The following is an 18933-nucleotide window of genomic DNA, read 5'->3' on the forward strand; positions in this document are numbered from 1 at the left end:
TGTAAATAAACAATCAGTACTTAGCAACCTCTTTTAAAACAAAAGATATTGGAAGTAAGATCAATAGTTGGCTTGATGGCGCAGTAGGTTGAGTGGATAGACATATAATCATTTTGTAGTGATAGTTTTGATGGTTTGAACCTTCCATCCGTCATTTTTTTTTATTTTACATTTAATTTATACACTTTGTGTAAGTTTGTTTTACTCTGGTTTCTAATTTATTCAAGAAAGCCTCAAAAACATTAAATCATTTTAAAGATGAAGCGTATTTAATCATGATTACATGTTAACAGTGATATAAGTTAGTGAACAAGTTAGTTCTAGATTAACAAACTTGTGTTGTTTTTGTCAATCGTATTGAACAAAAAAAGAAATTAAATACAGTTTTCAAAATACTTTTTACGAGTTCGGGAATCAAACTACTGACAAAAAAGTATAAGACGGATACCAATACCGCTCGGCCAATGAAGAATTACTATTTGCAGCGTAAACACAGTGTATTGACTTTAATTTATGCGTCTGTTTTGTTTGTTTACATTTCAAAGCGCCTTATTTCTGTGCGATACCTATAGGCATTTTATTCTTGCAACGTGTTTTTAATATTTGCAATATCAAATGCTTTAAGTGCAATAACTGTTTTACTGTATAAATTACTGTGCTCATAATTTGTAAATGTGTGTTTTAACCTGAATAAATATCTTGAAAAGCATTAAGAGCTTTCTGTTGTAAGCATATAAACTTACTGTATAAAATTAAATAGACATTATGTACAAAGAACCCAATTATAACAAATACCCCAACTGAACCATTGACAGCTTCTGAGTAATGGTGGCAATGGTAAGTGGAACGTAAATATATCAACAATTTTCCCTATTTTATCTAGTTCTCGTGTCCAAGTTCATATTTGGGTGAAGCCTGGTACAAATGAAATCTGATGTTAACAAACAGAAGTCTCTACAGATGTTTCCCGGCTGCAAAATACTAGCAAAGTGTGTAATGGAGATCTTATTCTTCTACTGAAAGCACACTGAGGCTTTTTGTTGTTGTTGTTGTTTTCAAAATATTTCTGTTACTAAGCAAGTTTGAATTCAGCAACTTTAACCAATGATAACTAATGATTATGATGATTATCCTAACAACAATTCATATTTGACAAGTAAATATCAGTATTTCTTTTACTTTAAGGTAGTTCTGCACGTTTGGATTGAAATTTTTTCTAATTTAATTAAACTCTGATTTTTCAAAACTTCAGAATACACCTAGAAAATTCAGCAAATAAAAAAGATAGGGTCATGTGCTTGATCTTTTGCTAGACTGATTAGAAAAATATGGACCTCACGCAATTTTTCATAATGGGAATCAATGGGAAAATCATAACTTTAATCATAATATTTTCGCGAATAGAAATTTTTCTACAATGTAGATTTTGAGGAAACTTCTCACAGTTGTAAATAAAGACATGGCCTATAATTTGATGAAATAAATTGTATAGGTCTATGTGCTTATTTTAAAGATATCTGATCATGATTAAAGTGAACAGAACATTTTACGCTAATTTTAAGACATTATTTTGAATTATTTAACGTGTCACATGTTTTAATAGCATATTTTGACTTTAGAAATATAGCAACAGTGCCATTGTAATAAATTTACTCAAGTTGCGATTAATTCATAAATCCAGGTTTTGTTTTACGTTTTCCAGATAAATGACGTTACTCCATCACTTCCAGTTTATCAAACGTGCAGAACTACCTTAACTCTGGCAAAAAAGCTCATTCAGATAAAATACAAATACTTTTAGCAAATCATATAATCATTTTGAGTAAGATCTAGATCTAATTCTCAGGAATTTTTTTTCTTTTTGTTTTGTTTTTTTAGATGATTTCTTTTGTTTTCCTATCTTTTTCCTTCCTGCTACCATTTTTCATTTCTTTCTCTGATAATTAACATTAAATTTTGCTTAAAATATTATGTGTTTGACACAAGTGACTCAATTATACGTTTGTTTAAAAATGATTGAACAGGCGAACAAATTAGCTGTTGGATTATGAGATAATTGATTGGAAGTCGGCAATTTGATTGGCTTCAATATGACTTCTGTTTTGTAAATTGTGTATTAAGGTGCAAAATTCAAATAGCTTTACATCTAGTGTGGAATGATGAAGAAAGATAACCTAGTCAGAAAACATCAGAAAACTAAAGGTTCAAAGTACAACTTGCTTATTTTCAAAGTTTACGATATGTGACTCAAAGGTTTTTCAATGGGCCAAGAACTTATCTGACCAACAAAATCTTACTGAATTACCTATCTCTTCATTTATCAGAATCATCTAAATCACATGTTCAAAGATAAGATTATTAGATAGGATAAGTTTTATTTTGAGTCTGCAAGACAGGGAACAAAGTAACATAAGCGACACATGCTTTTGAACCCACTCTGATATATAGTTCTATGCAACAATAATAAATAATAAAGTTGTTATCTATAACAGTTCTCATTTCTTCCAACCACATTTGCATGAGCTATCTAATGTGATATGTTGTATATGATGTATAGTTTAAATATTTAATATAAAAATATATACATTATATACAATAATATATATAGTATATTTCAAGCAGCTGCGACTCCCCCAGTGTCTTTTGTAAGGTCTAGGATTCTTTGGCTACACCATCTGCAATGTTGGCTACAATTTTTGGCTGAAGGTAATAAGATTTGGCCAGAAGATTTTTCATATGGCTAAAAGCTTGGCTACAAGAAAATTTATCACAGTGCCACCGCTGTTTTCATGACATTGTGACATCTTACCTAAATTGCAGAATATCCACAAATCTTTTCACTTGACAACTACCCAAACTGAAGAAGATCCACAAGACTTCTTGACATCTTACCCAAATTGAAGAATCACCACAAAAGTTTTCATTTCACATCTTGTCCAAATTGTATAGATGATCCGCAAAACTTTTTTCATGACTGTGACATGTTACCCCAATCGAAGAATATCCACAAAACTGTTCATGTAACATCTTACCCCAACTGGAGAATATCCACAAAACCTTTCATTTAACATCTTACTCCAATTAGAGAATATCCACTGTTCAAATAACATCTTACCCAACTTGGAGAATATCCACAAAACCTTTCATTTAACACCTTACCCAAATTGAAGAATACCCATTAAACCTTTCATGTAATATCTTACCTAAATTGGAGAATATCCAAAAAATGTTTCATGTAACATCTTACCTAAATTGGAGAATATCCACAAAAATGTTCATTTAACATCTTACCTAAACTGGCGAATATCCACAAAACTCTTCATGTAACATCATACCCAAAATGGATAATACCCACAAAATGTTTCATGTAACATCTTACCTAAATTGGAGAATATCCACAAAACTGTTTATGTAACATCTTACCTAAATTGGAGAATATCCACAAAACTCTTCACGTAACATATTACCTAAATTGGAGAATATCCACAAAATGTTTCATGTAACATCTTACCTAAGCTGGAGAATATCCACAAAACTGTTTATGTAACATCTTACCCCAACTGGAGAATATCCACAAAATGTTTCATGTAACATCTTTCCTGAACTGGAGAATATCCACAAAAAATTTCATGCAACATTTTCCCGAAATTGGAGAATATCCACAAAACTTTTTCACGTAATATCTTACCCAAATTGGAGAATATCCACAAAACTTTTCATGTAACATCTTACTCCAATTAGAGAATATCCACTGTTCAAATAACATCTTACCCAACTTGGAGAATATCCACAAAACCTTTCATTTAACACCTTACCCAAATTGAAGAATACCCATTAAACCTTTCATGTAATATCTTACCTAAATTGGAGAATATCCAAAAAATGTTTCATGTAACATCGTACCTACATTGGAGAATATCCACAAAAATGTTCATTTAACATCTTACCTAAACTGGCGAATATCCACAAAACTCTTCATGTAACATCATACCCAAAATGGATAATACCCACAAAATGTTTCATGTAACATCTTACCTAAATTGGAGAATATCCACAAAACTGTTTATGTAACATCTTACCTAAATTGGAGAATATCCACAAAACTCTTCACGTAACATCTTACCTAAATTGGAGAATATCCACAAAACTCTTCACGTAACATATTACCTAAATTGGAGAATATCCACAAAATGTTTCATGTAACATCTTACCTAAGCTGGAGAATATCCACAAAACTGTTTATGTAACATCTTACCTAAACTGGAGAATATCCACAAAATGTTTCATGTAACATCTTTCCTGAACTGGAGAATATCCACAAAAAATTTCATGCAACATTTTCCCGAAATTGGAGAATATCCACAAAACTTATTCACGTAATATCTTACCCAAATTGGAGAATATCCACAAAACTTTTCATGTAACATCTTACTCAAATTGGAGAATATCTGCAAACATTTCACTTAACATCTTACCCAAATTGGAGAATATCCACAAAACTGTTCATTTACCATCTTACCTAAACTGGAGAATATCCACAAAACTCTTCACGTAATATCTTACCCAAATTGGAGAATATCCACAAGACTTTTCATGTAACATCTTACCCAAATTGGAGAATATCTGCAAACATTTCACTTAACATCTTACCCAAATTGGAGAATATCCACAAAACTTTTCATGTAACATCTTACCCAAATTGGAGAATATCTACAAAATTTTCATGTAACATCTTACCCAAATTGGAGAATATCCACAAAACTCATCAAAAGACTGAACCATTGTACCATCTACTCACGTCTTGTTGAGATTTATATATACTGCATTACATCTGCCTAGAAAATAAGGATATATAATGTGAAGAAAATATTGACATTATAAATTTTTCAAAAATAAACATGCATACCACAGTCAAACAAGGCAGTCTGAAAGACAGCTAAATCCCCCGCCACTGCTATGGATAGTGAAAGGGTAAACCTTTGATTTTAGCTGTGACCTTGACCTTGAACTGACATAACTGACTCATGAATTATGCACAACGTCTTGATGAGGTGATCATTTGATCGAAGTTTCATGAAAATCCTTCAAGGGGTTTAGGAGATACAGAGCTGAAACCTTTGACCTTCAGTTGTGACCTTGACCTTGAGTTGCCATGGCTGACTCATGAGTTCTTGATGAGGTGATCATTTGACCAAAGTTTGATGAAAATCATTCAAGGGGTTAAGGAGATACAGAGTGGACACCAAATGGAAGGCTCAAACCTTCCACCCTTAGTTGTGACCTTGACCTTGAGCTGGCATGGTTGACTCATAATTTCTGCACATCGCCTTGATGAGGTAATCATTTGACCCAAGTTTTATAAAATTCCTTCAAGGGGTTTAGGAGATATAGAGGGGACACGAAATGGAAGGCTCAAACCTTTGACCTTCAGTTGTGACCTTGACCTTGAGCCGACATGGCTGACTCATAAATTCTGCACATCGCCTTGATGAGGTGATCATTTGACCCAAGTTTGATGAAAATCCTTCAAGTGGTTTAGGAGATATAGAGCGGACACAAAATGGAAGGCTCAAACCTTTGACCCTAAGTTGTGACCTTGACCTTGAGCCGGCATGACTGACTCATGGGTTCTGCACATCGTCTTGATGAGGTGATCATTTGACCCAAGTTTTATAAAATTCCTTCAAGAGGTTTAAGAGATATAGAGCGGACACAAAATGGAAGGCTCAAACCTTTGACCTTGAGTTGTGACCTTGACCTTGAGCCGGCATGGCTGACTCATGGGTTCTGCACATCGTCTCGATGAGGTGATCATTTGACCCAAGTTTTATAAAATTCCCTTCAGGGGTTTAGGAGATGCAGAGCGGACACAAAATGGCAGGCTCAAACCTTTGACCTCGAGTTGTGACCTTGACCTTGAACTGACAAGGCTGACTCATGGGTTCTGCACATTGTCTTGATGAGGTGATCATTTGACCCAAGTTTCATGAAAATCCTTCAAGGGGTTTAGGAGATATGGACCGGACACGATTTTGTTACGGACGGAAGGACGGACGGACGGACGCAGAACATTGCTATAATCCCTCCGCCACGGCGGGGGATTAATAAGTAAAAACTGTTTTATTAAATTGTTTCTATATTTTTGTGTCAATTTACTTAACGTGCTTTAGAGCTCCTCACTTTACAGAACAAACTAAGTAACAAACAAATCACTATTAAATTTTATATACAGTCTAATGCCATATCCCAATAATTTTCAGTTAAATGACCTGGCTTGATTGTTGTGTATACTGTGTACACGTGCCAAGTACAATGATCTGAAGGAACTTAAGAGTGGATGCACGAGTCAAGTGGTAACACTGTCTAACAAAGGGTTGTGAATTTGAACCCCTTCTATTTCAACTAAAAATTACTAACATAGGGATATGAGTGCCTTGTATGGGTGCTTTATACCTGTCACACTAAAGAGCCGAGGAAGCTTCTGTAATTGGATCATCTTCTGTACCTTCCCACTTACATTACTAACAGTTTTCTAGAGGTGTCGCCTATATGAGTTACCTGTGGCGGCTACAAATAAGCTAACACACAATCCAAGAGCTGTCTCATGACAACGCTCGACTGTTTGAAGCTTGGGAGGTCATCTCATGATGCCTAAGACATGTGTAAAGTTTGAAAGCATTAATATTGGCCAAGTAGTTTCTGAGAAAATTGCTTATATGCAAAACTTTAATTTCATGTATTGGACTGAAACTTCACACAAGGCTTTGTTGTCATCGAGATACTGAAATAACCAAGTATTATCAATTTTGATTGAATTTAATTCAAATTATGTCCCTTTCTAGCTCACTGTGATGAATATCACAAGAGCTAATGCGATATCCCCAGTGTCATAGACTCATCATCGTACCAGTTTAAAATTTATTCAATGGCTGGCTCACTCTTCTTGAATTAGTATCTGCATGAATCATGGTCTCCTTGAATTCAGATGAATCTTATAAATATTCACAGGTAATGTAAGCTTTTGAAACAAAATTGGTGAATAGTTGCTTGAATATGATTTTTGTAGGTGTATTTATTTCCAGTATTATTCTGAGGATACCTTTTTAGCTCACCTGAGCACAAAATGCTCATGATGAGATATTGTGATCTCACTGTGTCTGTCGTCCGTCCGTCCGTCGTAATCAATTATGTTTAGACATCTCCTCCAAAACCACTGGATTCTGATGAAACTTGGCCTGGATGTTCCTTGAGTGGTCCTCTTCTAAAGTTGTTCAAACAGTTCAGTTTGGTTGCACATAGCAAAAAATAGAAAAATCTCCTCCTTAACCCAATGGTCCGATTTTGAAATTGTTCTACACAAATGGTCCTTCTGTCACCCTCTACCAACAATGATCAAATCATACCGATTCCTCAAAAAACATGGCCACCAGGGGATTTAATTTTAGACACAAAACTTTAACCAAAGTGTGACACCGACAATGATTGTAACAAAGATGCTTATGCTATGGTGAGTAGAATAGCTCTCACTATTCTTCGTAAAGTCTAGCTTATTGAAGGGTCAATTAACATTAGAGGAAACTACCTGCCACATATGCATTGTTTTAAGGATTCCTGAACTAAAGTCTTGGTGATATACTGCCAAATTTACATTACTGAAATTATTATGACACTCGAGGTGTTACATCACTGACTTGTTTTCATATGTCAATATACTGCATACCATTAATTGCCTATTAAATGCAGTAGATAAACTTTAAAAGTAGTACTGTATCTGGTTCACTGTCCAGGGTGACTGTACAGCTACATTATCTATAAATGACACCTCTAACCAACTGTTACATAGACAAAACATCCTAGTGCAACAAATACTCAGTGTTATAGAAACCCATCCTAGTGCAACAATACTCCGTGTTATAGAAACCCATCCTAGTGCAACAAATACTCCGTGTTACAGAAACCCATCCTAGTGCAACAAATACTCCGTGTTATAGAAACCCATCCTAGTGCAACAAATACTCAGTGTTAGAGAAACCCATCCTAGAGCAACAAATACTCAGTGTTATAGAAACCCATCCTAGAGCAACAAATACTCAGTGTTATAGAAACCCATCCTAGTGCAACAAATACTCAGTGTTATAGAAACCCATCCTAGTGCAACAAATACTCAGTGTTATAGAAACCCATCCCAGTGCAACAAATACTCAGTGTTATAGAAACCCATCCCAGTGCAACAAATACTCAGTGTTATAGAAACCCATCCCAGTGCAACAAATACTCCGTCTTATAGAAACCCATCCTAGTGCAACAAATACTCAGTGTTATAGAAACCCATCCTAGTGCAACAAATACTCAGTGTTATAGAAACCCATCCTAAGGCAACAATACTCAGTGTTATAGAAACCCATCCTAGTGCAACAAATACTCAGTGTTATAGAAACCCATCCTAGTGCAACAAATACTCAGTGATATAGAAACCCATCCTAGAGCAACAAATACTCAGTGTTATAGAAACCCATCCTAGAGCAACAAATACTCAGTGTTATAGAAACCCATCCTAGTGCAACAAATACTCAGTGTTATAGAAACCCATCCTAGTGCAACAAATACTCAGTGTTATAAAAACCCATCCTAGTGCAACAAATACTCAGTGTTATAGAAACCCATCCTAGTGCAACAAATACTCAGTGTTATAGAAACCCATCCTAGTGCAACAAATACTCAGTGTTATAGAAACCCATCCTAGTGCAACAAATACTCAGTGTTATAGAAACCCATCCTAGTGCAACAAATACTCAGTGTTATAGAAACCCATCCTAGTGCAACAAATACTCAGTTTTATAGAAACCCATCCTAGTGCAACAAATACTCAGTGTTATAGAAACCCATCCTAGTGCAACAAATACTCAGTTTTATAGAAACCCATCCTAGTGCAACAAATACTCAGTGTTATAGAAACCCATCCTAGTGCAACAAATACTCAGTGTTATAGAAACCCATCCTAGTGCAACAAATACTCAGTGTTACAGAAACCCATCCTAGTGCAACAAATACTCAGTGTTACAGAAACCCATCCTAGAGCAACAAATACTCAGTGTTACAGAAACCCATCCTAGTGCAACAATACTCAGTGTTATAGAAACCCATCCTAGTGCAACAATACTCAGTGTTATAGAAACCCATCCTAGTGCAACAAATACTCAGTGTTATAGAAACCCATCCTAGTGCAACAAATACTCAGTGTTATAGAAACCCATCCTAGTGCAACAATACTCAGAAACCCATCCTAGTGCAACAAATACTCAGTGTTATAGAAACCCATCCTAGTGCAACAAATACTCAGTGTTATAGAAACCCATCCTAGTGCAACAATACTCAGTGTTATAGAAACCCATCCTAGTGCAACAAATACTCAGTGTTATAGAAACCCATCCTAGTGCAACAAATACTCAGTGTTATAGAAACCCATCCTAGTGCAACAAATACTCCGTGTTACAGAAACCCATCCTAGTGCAACAAATACTCAGTGTTACAGAAACCCATCCTAGTGCAACAATACTCAGTGTTATAGAAACCCATCCTAGTGCAACAAATACTCAGTGTTACAGAAACCCATCCTAGTGCAACAAATACTCAGTGTTATAGAAACCCATCCTAGTGCAACAAATACTCAGTGTTATAGAAACCCATCCTAGTGCAACAAATACTCAGTGTTATAGAAACCCATCCTAGTGCAACAAATACTCAGTGTTATAGAAACCCATCCTAGTGCAACAAATACTCCGTGTTACAGAAACCCATCCTAGTGCAAAATACTCCGTGTTACAGAAACCCATCCTAGTGCAACAATACTCAGTGTTATAGAAACCCATCCTAGTGCAACAATACTCAGTGTTATAGAAACCCATCCTTGTGCAACAAATACTCAGTGTTATAGAAACCCATACATCATTTATACACTTTGTTTGTACACTAACACATCTCAAATCACGATGCATCTTTTAATTTTGACAGAAGGTCGGAGACACGGCATATGCTAGAAATTTCCATTGTCAATTAGGTACATCTTATGCATAAACACAGTTAATGATCCCAGTAATTTATCATGTATGTTCAAAATTACATTTGATTGAACACATCAACTGATTTATGCACCGGTACTTACACACACAACTACCTATAATCAGCCAACTTGATAATTAAAAGTCTAGACATATTCAAAACATCAATTCTCCATGAATAAGTTTCTTCATTTTTTTTATATTTATAATGTGCAGAAATAACAGAAAGCAGACTCGAAAGTAGAATTATCTAATCATGCACTGTGACTTTAGATCTAAACAACAGGTATTACTATAATCAAAAGTAATAAACGAAGATAACAGAATCTGTTCCTAGACCATATGACAAAATGAACACTATAGATATCTGGTGTTCAACTAGTACTAACCCCTTAAGGACAGTGAATCCCAGAACCTTTGGAAGTTCTGAAATCATCCAATATTAAAATATAAAAGTTGCTACATTCATTCAGTGTAATCTATGGAATTGTGATTTTGAACTGTCACTGTGCTAGATTTTGAACGTAGTTGACAGGAAAACATATACACCAGAACATGAGAAAACTGCACCAGAACAATATCAGCAAACTGCATGAGAACAATGGAAAGTAAAAAAAGAATTAAATTGTTTACTTAAATATTATCTGAGCTTGTTAACACTTCAACTGACTAATATGAGAACAATATGAGCAAACAATATGAGCAAACTGTAACAAAACATTATAAGTAAACAGTAACAGAACAATATCAGGTATCTGCACCAGAATAATTTGAGCAAACTACACCAAAACAGTATGAGCAAACTGCATGAGAAAAATATCAGAAAACTGTACAAGAACAATATAAGCAAACTTTAATACAGGAATAAGACCAAACTGCAACAGAACAATCTGCCAATATGATCAACCTGCACCAGAACAATATGAGTAAATTGTACAAGAACAATATAAGCAAACTGTAACAGAACAATCTGCCAATATGATCAACCTGCACCAGAACAATATGAGTAAATTGTACAAGAACAATATAAGCAAACTGTAACAGAACAATATGATCATCCTCCACCAGAACAATAGAGTAAATTGTACAAGAACAACATAAGCAAACTGTAACAGAACAATCTGCCAATATGATCATCCTCCACCAGAACAATATGAGTAAATTGTAGAAGAACAACATAAGCAAACTGTAACAGAACAATATGATCATCCTCCACCAGAACAATATGAGTAAATTGTAGAAGAACAACATAAACAAACTGTAACAGAACAATATGATCATCCTCCACCAGAACAATATGAGTAAATTGTACAAGAACAACATAAGCAAACTGTAACAGAACAATATGATCATCCTCCACCAGAACAATATGAGTAAATTGTACAAGAACAACATAAGCAAACTGTAACAGAACAAAATGATCAACCTGCACCAGAACAATATGAGTAAATTGTACAAGAACAACATTAGCAAACTGTAACAGAACAATATGATCAACCTGCACCAGAACAATATGAGTAAATTGTACAAGAACAACATAAGCAAACTGTACCAGAACAATATGATCATCCTTCACCAGAACAAAATGAGTGAATTGTACAAGAACAACATAAGCAAACTGTACCAGAACAATATGATCATCCTCCACCAGAACAAAATGAGTAAATTGTACAAGAACAATATAAACAAACTGTAACAGAACAATATGATCAACCTGCACCAGATAAAATATGAGTAAATTGTACAAGAACAATATAAGCAAACTGTAACAGAACAATAGGTGCAAACTGTAACAGAACAATATGATCATCCTCCACCAGAACAATATGAGTAAATTGTAGAAGAACAACATAAGCAAACTGTAACAGAACAATATGATCATCCTCCACCAGAACAATAGAGTAAATTGTACAAGAACAACATAAGCAAACTGTACCAGAAAAATATGATCATCCTCCACCAGAACAATATGAGTGAATTGTACAAGAACAATATGAGCAAACTGTAACAGAACAATATGATCATCCTCCACCAGAACAGTATGAGTAAATTGTACAAGAACAATATAAGCAAACTGTAACAGAACAATATGATCATCCTCCACCAGAGCAATATGAGTAAATTGTACAAGAACAATATAAGTAAACTGTAACAGAACAATATGATCATCTTCCACCAGACCAATATGAGAAAATTGTACAAGAACAATATAAGCAAACTGTAACAGAACAATATGACCAACCTGCACCAGAACAATAGAGTAAATTGTACAAGAACAACATAAGCAAACTGTAACAGAACAATATGATCAACCTGCACCAGAACAATATGAGGAAATTGTACAAGAACAATATAAGTAAACTGTAACAGAACAATATGATCAACCTGCACCAGAACAATATGAGTAAATTGTACAAGAACAACATAAGCAAACTGTAACAGAACAATAGGAGCAAACTGTAACAGAACAATATAACCATCTTCCACCAGAACAATATGAGCAAACTGTAACAGAACAATATGATCATCCTCCACCAGAACAGTATGAGTAAATTGTACAAGAACAATATAAGCAAACTGTAACAGAACAATATGATCGTCCTCCACCAGAACAATATGAGTAAATTGTACAAGAACAATATAAGTAAACTGTAACAGAACAATATGATCATCTTCCACCAGACCAATATGAGTAAATTGTACAAGAACAATATAAGCAAACTGTAACAGAACAATATGACCAACCTGCACCAGAACAATAGAGTAAATTGTACAAGAACAATATAAGTAAACTGTAACAGAACAATATGATCAACCTGCACCAGAACAATATGAGGAAATTGTACAAGAACAATATAAGTAAACTGTAACAGAACAATATGATCAACCTGCACCAGAACAATATGAGGAAATTGTACAAGAACAACATAAGCAAACTGTACCAGAACAATATGATCATCCTCCACCAGAACAATATGAGGAAATTGTACAAGAACAATATAAGTAAACTGTAACAGAACAATATGATCAACCTGCACCAGAACAATATGGGTAAATTGTACAAGAACAACATAAGCAAACTGTACCAGAACAATATGATCATCCTCCACCAGAACAATATGAGTAAATTGTACAAGGACAATATAAGTAAACTGTGACAGAACAATATGATCATCCTCCACCAGAACAATATGAGTAAATTGTACGAGAACAATATAAGTAAACTGTGACAGAACAATATGATCAACCTGCACCAGAACAATATGAGGAAATTGTACGAGAACAATCTAAGTAAACTGTAACAGAACAATATGATCATCCTCCACCAGAACAATATGAGTAAATTGTACAAGAAGAACATAAGTAAACTGTAACAGAACAATATGATCATCCTCCACCAGACCAATATGAGTAAATTGTACAAGAACAACATAAGCAATCTGTAACAGAACAATAGGAGCAAACTGTAACAGAACAATATAATCATCTTCCACAAGAACAATATTAGCAAACTGTAACAGAACAATATGATCATCCTGCACCAGAACAATATGAGTAAATTGTACAAGAACAACATAAGCAAACTGTAACAGAACAATAGGAGCAAACTGTAACAGAACAATATAATCATCTTCCACAAGAACAATATGAGCAAACTGTAACAGAACAATATGATCATCCTCCACCAGAACAATATGAGTAAATTGTACAAGAACAACATAAGCAAACTGTAACAGAAAAATATGATCAACCTGCATCAGAACAATATGAGTAAATTGTACAAGAACAACATAAGCAAACTGTAACAGAAAAATATGATCATCCTCCACCAGAACAATATGAGTAAATTGTAGAAGAACAACATAAGCAAACTGTAACAGAACAATATGATCATCCTCCACCAGAACAATAGAGTAAATTGTACAAGAACAACATAAGCAAACTGTAACAGAACAATATGATCATCCTCCACCAGAACAATATGAGTAAATTGTACAAGAACAATATAAGCAAACTGTAACAGAACAATATGATCATCCTCCACCAGAACAATAGAGTAAATTGTACAAGAACAAAATAAGCAAACTGTAACAGAACAATATGATCAACCTGCACCACAACAATATGAGTAAATTGTACAAGAACAACATAAGCAATCTGTAACAGAACAATATGATCGTCCTCCACCAGAACAATAGAGTAAATTGTACAAGAACAACATAAGCAAACTGTAACAGAACAATATGATCAACCTGCACCACAACAATATGAGTAAATTGTACAAGAACAACATAAGCAATCTGTAACAGAACAATATGATCATCCTCCACCAGAACAATAGAGTAAATTGTACAAGAACAACATAAGCAAACTGTAACAGAACAATATGATCATTCTCCACCAGAACAATATGAGTAAATTGTACAAGAACAACATAAGCAAACTGTAACAGAACAATATGATCAACCTGCACCAGAACAATATGAGTAAATTGTACAAGAACAACATAAGCAAACTGTAACAGAACAATATGATCATCCTCCACCAGAACAATAGAGTAAATTGTACAAGAACAAAATAAGCAAACTGTAACAGAACAATATGATCAACCTGCACCAGAACAATATAGGTAAATTGTAGAAGAACAACATAAGCAAACTGTAACAGAACAATATGATCATCCTCCACCAGAACAATAGAGTAAGTTGTACAAGAACAACATAAGCAAACTGTAACAGAGCAATATGATTAACCTGCACCAGAACAATATGAGTAAATTGTACAAGAACAATATAAGCAAACTGTAACAGAACAATATGATCAACCTGCACCAGAACAATATGAGGAAACTGTACAAGAACAACATAAGCAAACTGTAACAGAACAATATGATCAACCTGCACCAGAACAATATGAGGAAATTGTACAAGAACAACATAAGCAAACTGTAACAGAACTATATGATCATCCTCCACCAGAACAATATGAGGATATTGTACAAGAACAATATAAGCAAACTGTAACAGAACAATAGGAGCAAACTGTAACAGAACAATAGAGTAAATTGTACAAGAACAACATAAGCAAACTGTAATAGAACAATATGATCAAGCTGCACCAGAAATATATGAGGAAATTGTACAAGAACAATATGAGCAAACTGTAACAGAACAATATGATCATCCTCCACCAGAACAATATGAGTAAATTGTACAAGAACAACATAAGCAAACTGTAACAGAACTGTATGATCATCCTCCACCAGAACAATATGAGGAAATTGTACAAGAACAATATAAGCAAACTGTAACAGAACAATAGGAGCAAACTGTAACAGAACAATATGATCATCTTCCACCAGAACAATATGAGCAAATATGATGAAACTGTAAGCAAATTGTAACATATGAGTAAACTTTAACAGAACAATATGAGCAAACTGTAACAGAATAAGGTGACCAAACTGTAAAAGAACAATTAAAGCAGACTGTAACATAACAATATGAGTAAATTTTAAAAGAACAAAATTGATCAATATGAGCAAACTAACAAAACCGTATCAGCAAAATGTAACAGAACAATATGAGTAAACTGTAACAGAACAGTATGAGTGAGCTGCAACAGAACAATATGAGTAAACTGTACTAGAACAATATCAGCAAACTGTAACAGAACAATATGAGTAAACTGTAACAGTACAATTTGAGTGAACTTTAACAGAACAATATGAGCAAACTTTAACAGAATGAGTAAACTTCTCACAGCAAACTGACAATATGACCAACTGTAACAGAACAATATTAGAAAACTGTAACAGAACAACATGAGCAAACTGTAACAGGGCAATATAAATAAACTGTAACAGAATAATATCAACAAACTGAAACAGAACAATATGACCAAACTGTACCAGAACAATATGACCATACTGTAACAAAAAATACCAGCATACTATAACTAAACAATTTGATCAAACTGTAACAGAACAGAATATGACAAAACTTCAACAGGATTATATGACCACACTGTAATAGAACAATATTACCAAACAGTATCAGAACTATAACAGAATGATATAAACAAATTGTAACAGAACAATATGACTAAACTGTACCATAGAAATATGACCAAACTGTAACAGAACAATATTAGAAAAATGTAACAGAACAATATAAGCAAACTGCAACAGAACAACATGCGTAAAATGTAACAGAACAATATGACCAAACTACCAGAATAATATGGCTAAACTAAGAGAAAAATATGGGTAAATTGTAACAGAACATCTAAGCAAACTGTAACAGAACAATATGAGCAAACTGCACAAGAACAGTATGAGTATACTGTCACAAAAAATCTAAACAAACTGAAAAACAGAACAATATAAGCAAACTGTAACAGAACAATAAAAGCAAATTGTAACAGAACATTATGAACTGCAACAGTACAGTATAAGCAAACTGTAACAGAACAATATGACCAAACTGAACCAGAACAATAAGAGTAAACTGTAACAGAACAATATAAACAGACTGTAACAGAACAATATAAGTAACTGTAACAGAATAAAATGAGCAAATTGTAACAGATCAAATTGACTAAACTGAAACAGAACAATAGAATCAACCTGCACCAGAACAATATGAGTAAACTGTACAATAACAATAAAAGCAAACTGCACGAGAAGAAAAATATTCATTAAATATTCATTAACTGAAGAATATGAACTGTTACAGAAAAATATATTAACAAATTGTAACAGAACAATATCAGCAAACTGTAACAGAACAATATGAGGAAACTGTAACAAAATTATATGAGAAAACTGTAACAAAACAATATAAGCAAACTGCATCAAAACAATATAAGCAAACTGCTACAGAAAAATATGAGCAAACTGTTACAGAACAATGCAAGCAAACTGTAACAGGACAGTATGAGCAAACTGTAACAGAAAAATATGACCAAACTGTAACAGAACAGTATAAGCAAACTGTAACAGAACAGTATAAGCAAACTGAAACAGAACAATATAAGCAAACTGTAACAGAATATTATAAGCAAACTGTAACAGAACATTATAAGCAACTGTAACAGAACAATATGAGCAAAATGTAACAGATCAGTATGACTAAACTGTAACAGAACATTATGACCAAACTGTAACAGAACATTATGAGCAAACTGTAACAGAACAGTATGAGCAAACTGTAACAGAACAATATGAGCAAAATGTAACAGAACAGTATGACTAAACTGTAACAGAACAATGTGACCAAACTGTAACAGAACAGTATAGAAAACTGTTACAGAACAATATTAGCAAACTGATATAAAATATTATAAGCAACCTGTAACAGAACATTATAAGCAAACTGTAACAGAACAATAGGAGTAAACTATAACAGAACAATATAAACAAACTGTAACAGAACAATGTAAGCAAACTGTAAAAGAACAGTATGACCAAACTGTAAAGAAACATGAGCAAACTGCTCCAGAAGAAAAATATGAGTAAACTGAAAGAAGGATACGAACTGTTACAGAACAATATATCAAGCAAACTGTTATAGAACAATATGAGGAAACTTTAACAAAACATATAAGAAAACTGTAACAGAACAAGATAAGCAAATTGCAACAGAACAATTTTAGAAAAATGTAACAGAACAATATAAGCAAACTGCAACAGAACAACATGAGTATAATGTAACAGAACAATAAGAGAAAACTACCAGAATGATATGGCCAAACTGTAAAAGAATAATATAAGTAAACTGTAAAAGAAACATTTAAGCAAACTGTAACAAAACAATATGACCGAATTGCACAAGAACAGTATGAGTATATTGTCACAGAGCAATCTAAACAAACTGTAACAGAACAATATAAGCAAACTGTAACAGAAAAATATAAGCAAACTGTTACAGAACAATACGATCAAACGGTAACAGAACAATACGAGCTAACTGTAACAGAACAGTATAAGCAAACTGTAACAGAACAGTATAAGCAAACTGCAACAGAACAATTTCAGAAAAATGTAACAAAACAATATAAGCAAACTGCAACAGAACAATTTTAGAAAAATGTAACAGAACAATATAAGCCAACTGCAACAAAACAACATGAGTATAATGTAACAGAACAATAAGAGAAAACTACCAGAATGATATGGCGAAACTGTAAAAGTATTATATAAGTAAATTGTAAAAAAAACATTTAAGCAAACTGTAACAGAACAATATGATCGAACTAAATAAACTGTAACAGAACAATATAAGCAAACCTTAACAGAAAAATATAACCAAACTGTTACAGAACAATATGAGCAAACTGTAACAGAACAATACAAGCAAACTGTAACAGAACAATATGAGCAAACTGCAACAGAACGGTTTTAGAAAAATGTAACAGAACAATATAAGCAAACTGCAACAGAGCAACATGAGTATAATGTAACAGAACAATAAGATAAAAATTACCAGAATGATATGGCCAAACTATAAAAGAATAATATAAGTAAACTGTAAAAGAAACATTTAAGCAAACTGTAACAGAACAATATGACCGAATTGCACAAGAACAGTACGAGTATACTGTCACAGAGCAATCTAAACAAACTATAACAGAACACTATAAGCAAACTGTAACAGAAAAATATAAGCAAACTGTTACAGAACAATACGAGCAAACTGTAACAGAACAATACAAGCTAACTGTAACAGAACAATATAAGCAAACTGTAACAGAACAATATAAGCAAACTGTAACAGAAAAGTTTAAGCAAACTGTAACAGAACAATATAAGCAAACTGTAACAGAACAGAATGAGCAAACTGTAACAGAACAATATGACCAAACTGTAACAGTA

General features: G+C 33.7%; 2 protein-coding genes across 3 annotated transcripts in view; both read right to left on the bottom strand.

Moving 5' to 3' along the window:
• The window catches only part of LOC123559606 (multidrug resistance-associated protein 1-like), a 133037-nt gene that overhangs the window by 95006 nt on the left and 19098 nt on the right, over positions 1–18933 (bottom strand). For both annotated transcript variants that reach the window (XM_053552540.1, XM_053552541.1), the window contains exon 2: positions 4738–4835. In XM_053552540.1, the coding sequence (XP_053408515.1) occupies positions 4738–4782 (45 nt within the window). In that variant the 5' untranslated portion in view covers positions 4783–4835. The remainder of the gene's footprint in view (positions 1–4737; positions 4836–18933) is intronic.
• The window catches only part of LOC128546372 (uncharacterized), a 35055-nt gene continuing 27234 nt past the window's right edge, over positions 11113–18933 (bottom strand). Inside the window, exons 7-16 of the mRNA XM_053516830.1 lie at positions 17160–17339; positions 16508–16567; positions 15796–15987; positions 15202–15546; positions 14813–15100; positions 14413–14526; positions 13409–13930; positions 13001–13090; positions 12301–12803; positions 11113–11821 (exon numbers count right to left, since the gene is read on the bottom strand). Coding sequence (XP_053372805.1) covers positions 11113–11821; positions 12301–12803; positions 13001–13090; positions 13409–13930; positions 14413–14526; positions 14813–15100; positions 15202–15546; positions 15796–15987; positions 16508–16567; positions 17160–17339 — 3003 coding nt within the window. The remainder of the gene's footprint in view (positions 11822–12300; positions 12804–13000; positions 13091–13408; positions 13931–14412; positions 14527–14812; positions 15101–15201; positions 15547–15795; positions 15988–16507; positions 16568–17159; positions 17340–18933) is intronic.

Source organism: Mercenaria mercenaria, chromosome 10 (assembly GCF_021730395.1).
Source record: "Mercenaria mercenaria strain notata chromosome 10, MADL_Memer_1, whole genome shotgun sequence".
Taxonomy (NCBI): Eukaryota; Metazoa; Mollusca; class Bivalvia; order Venerida; family Veneridae; genus Mercenaria; species Mercenaria mercenaria.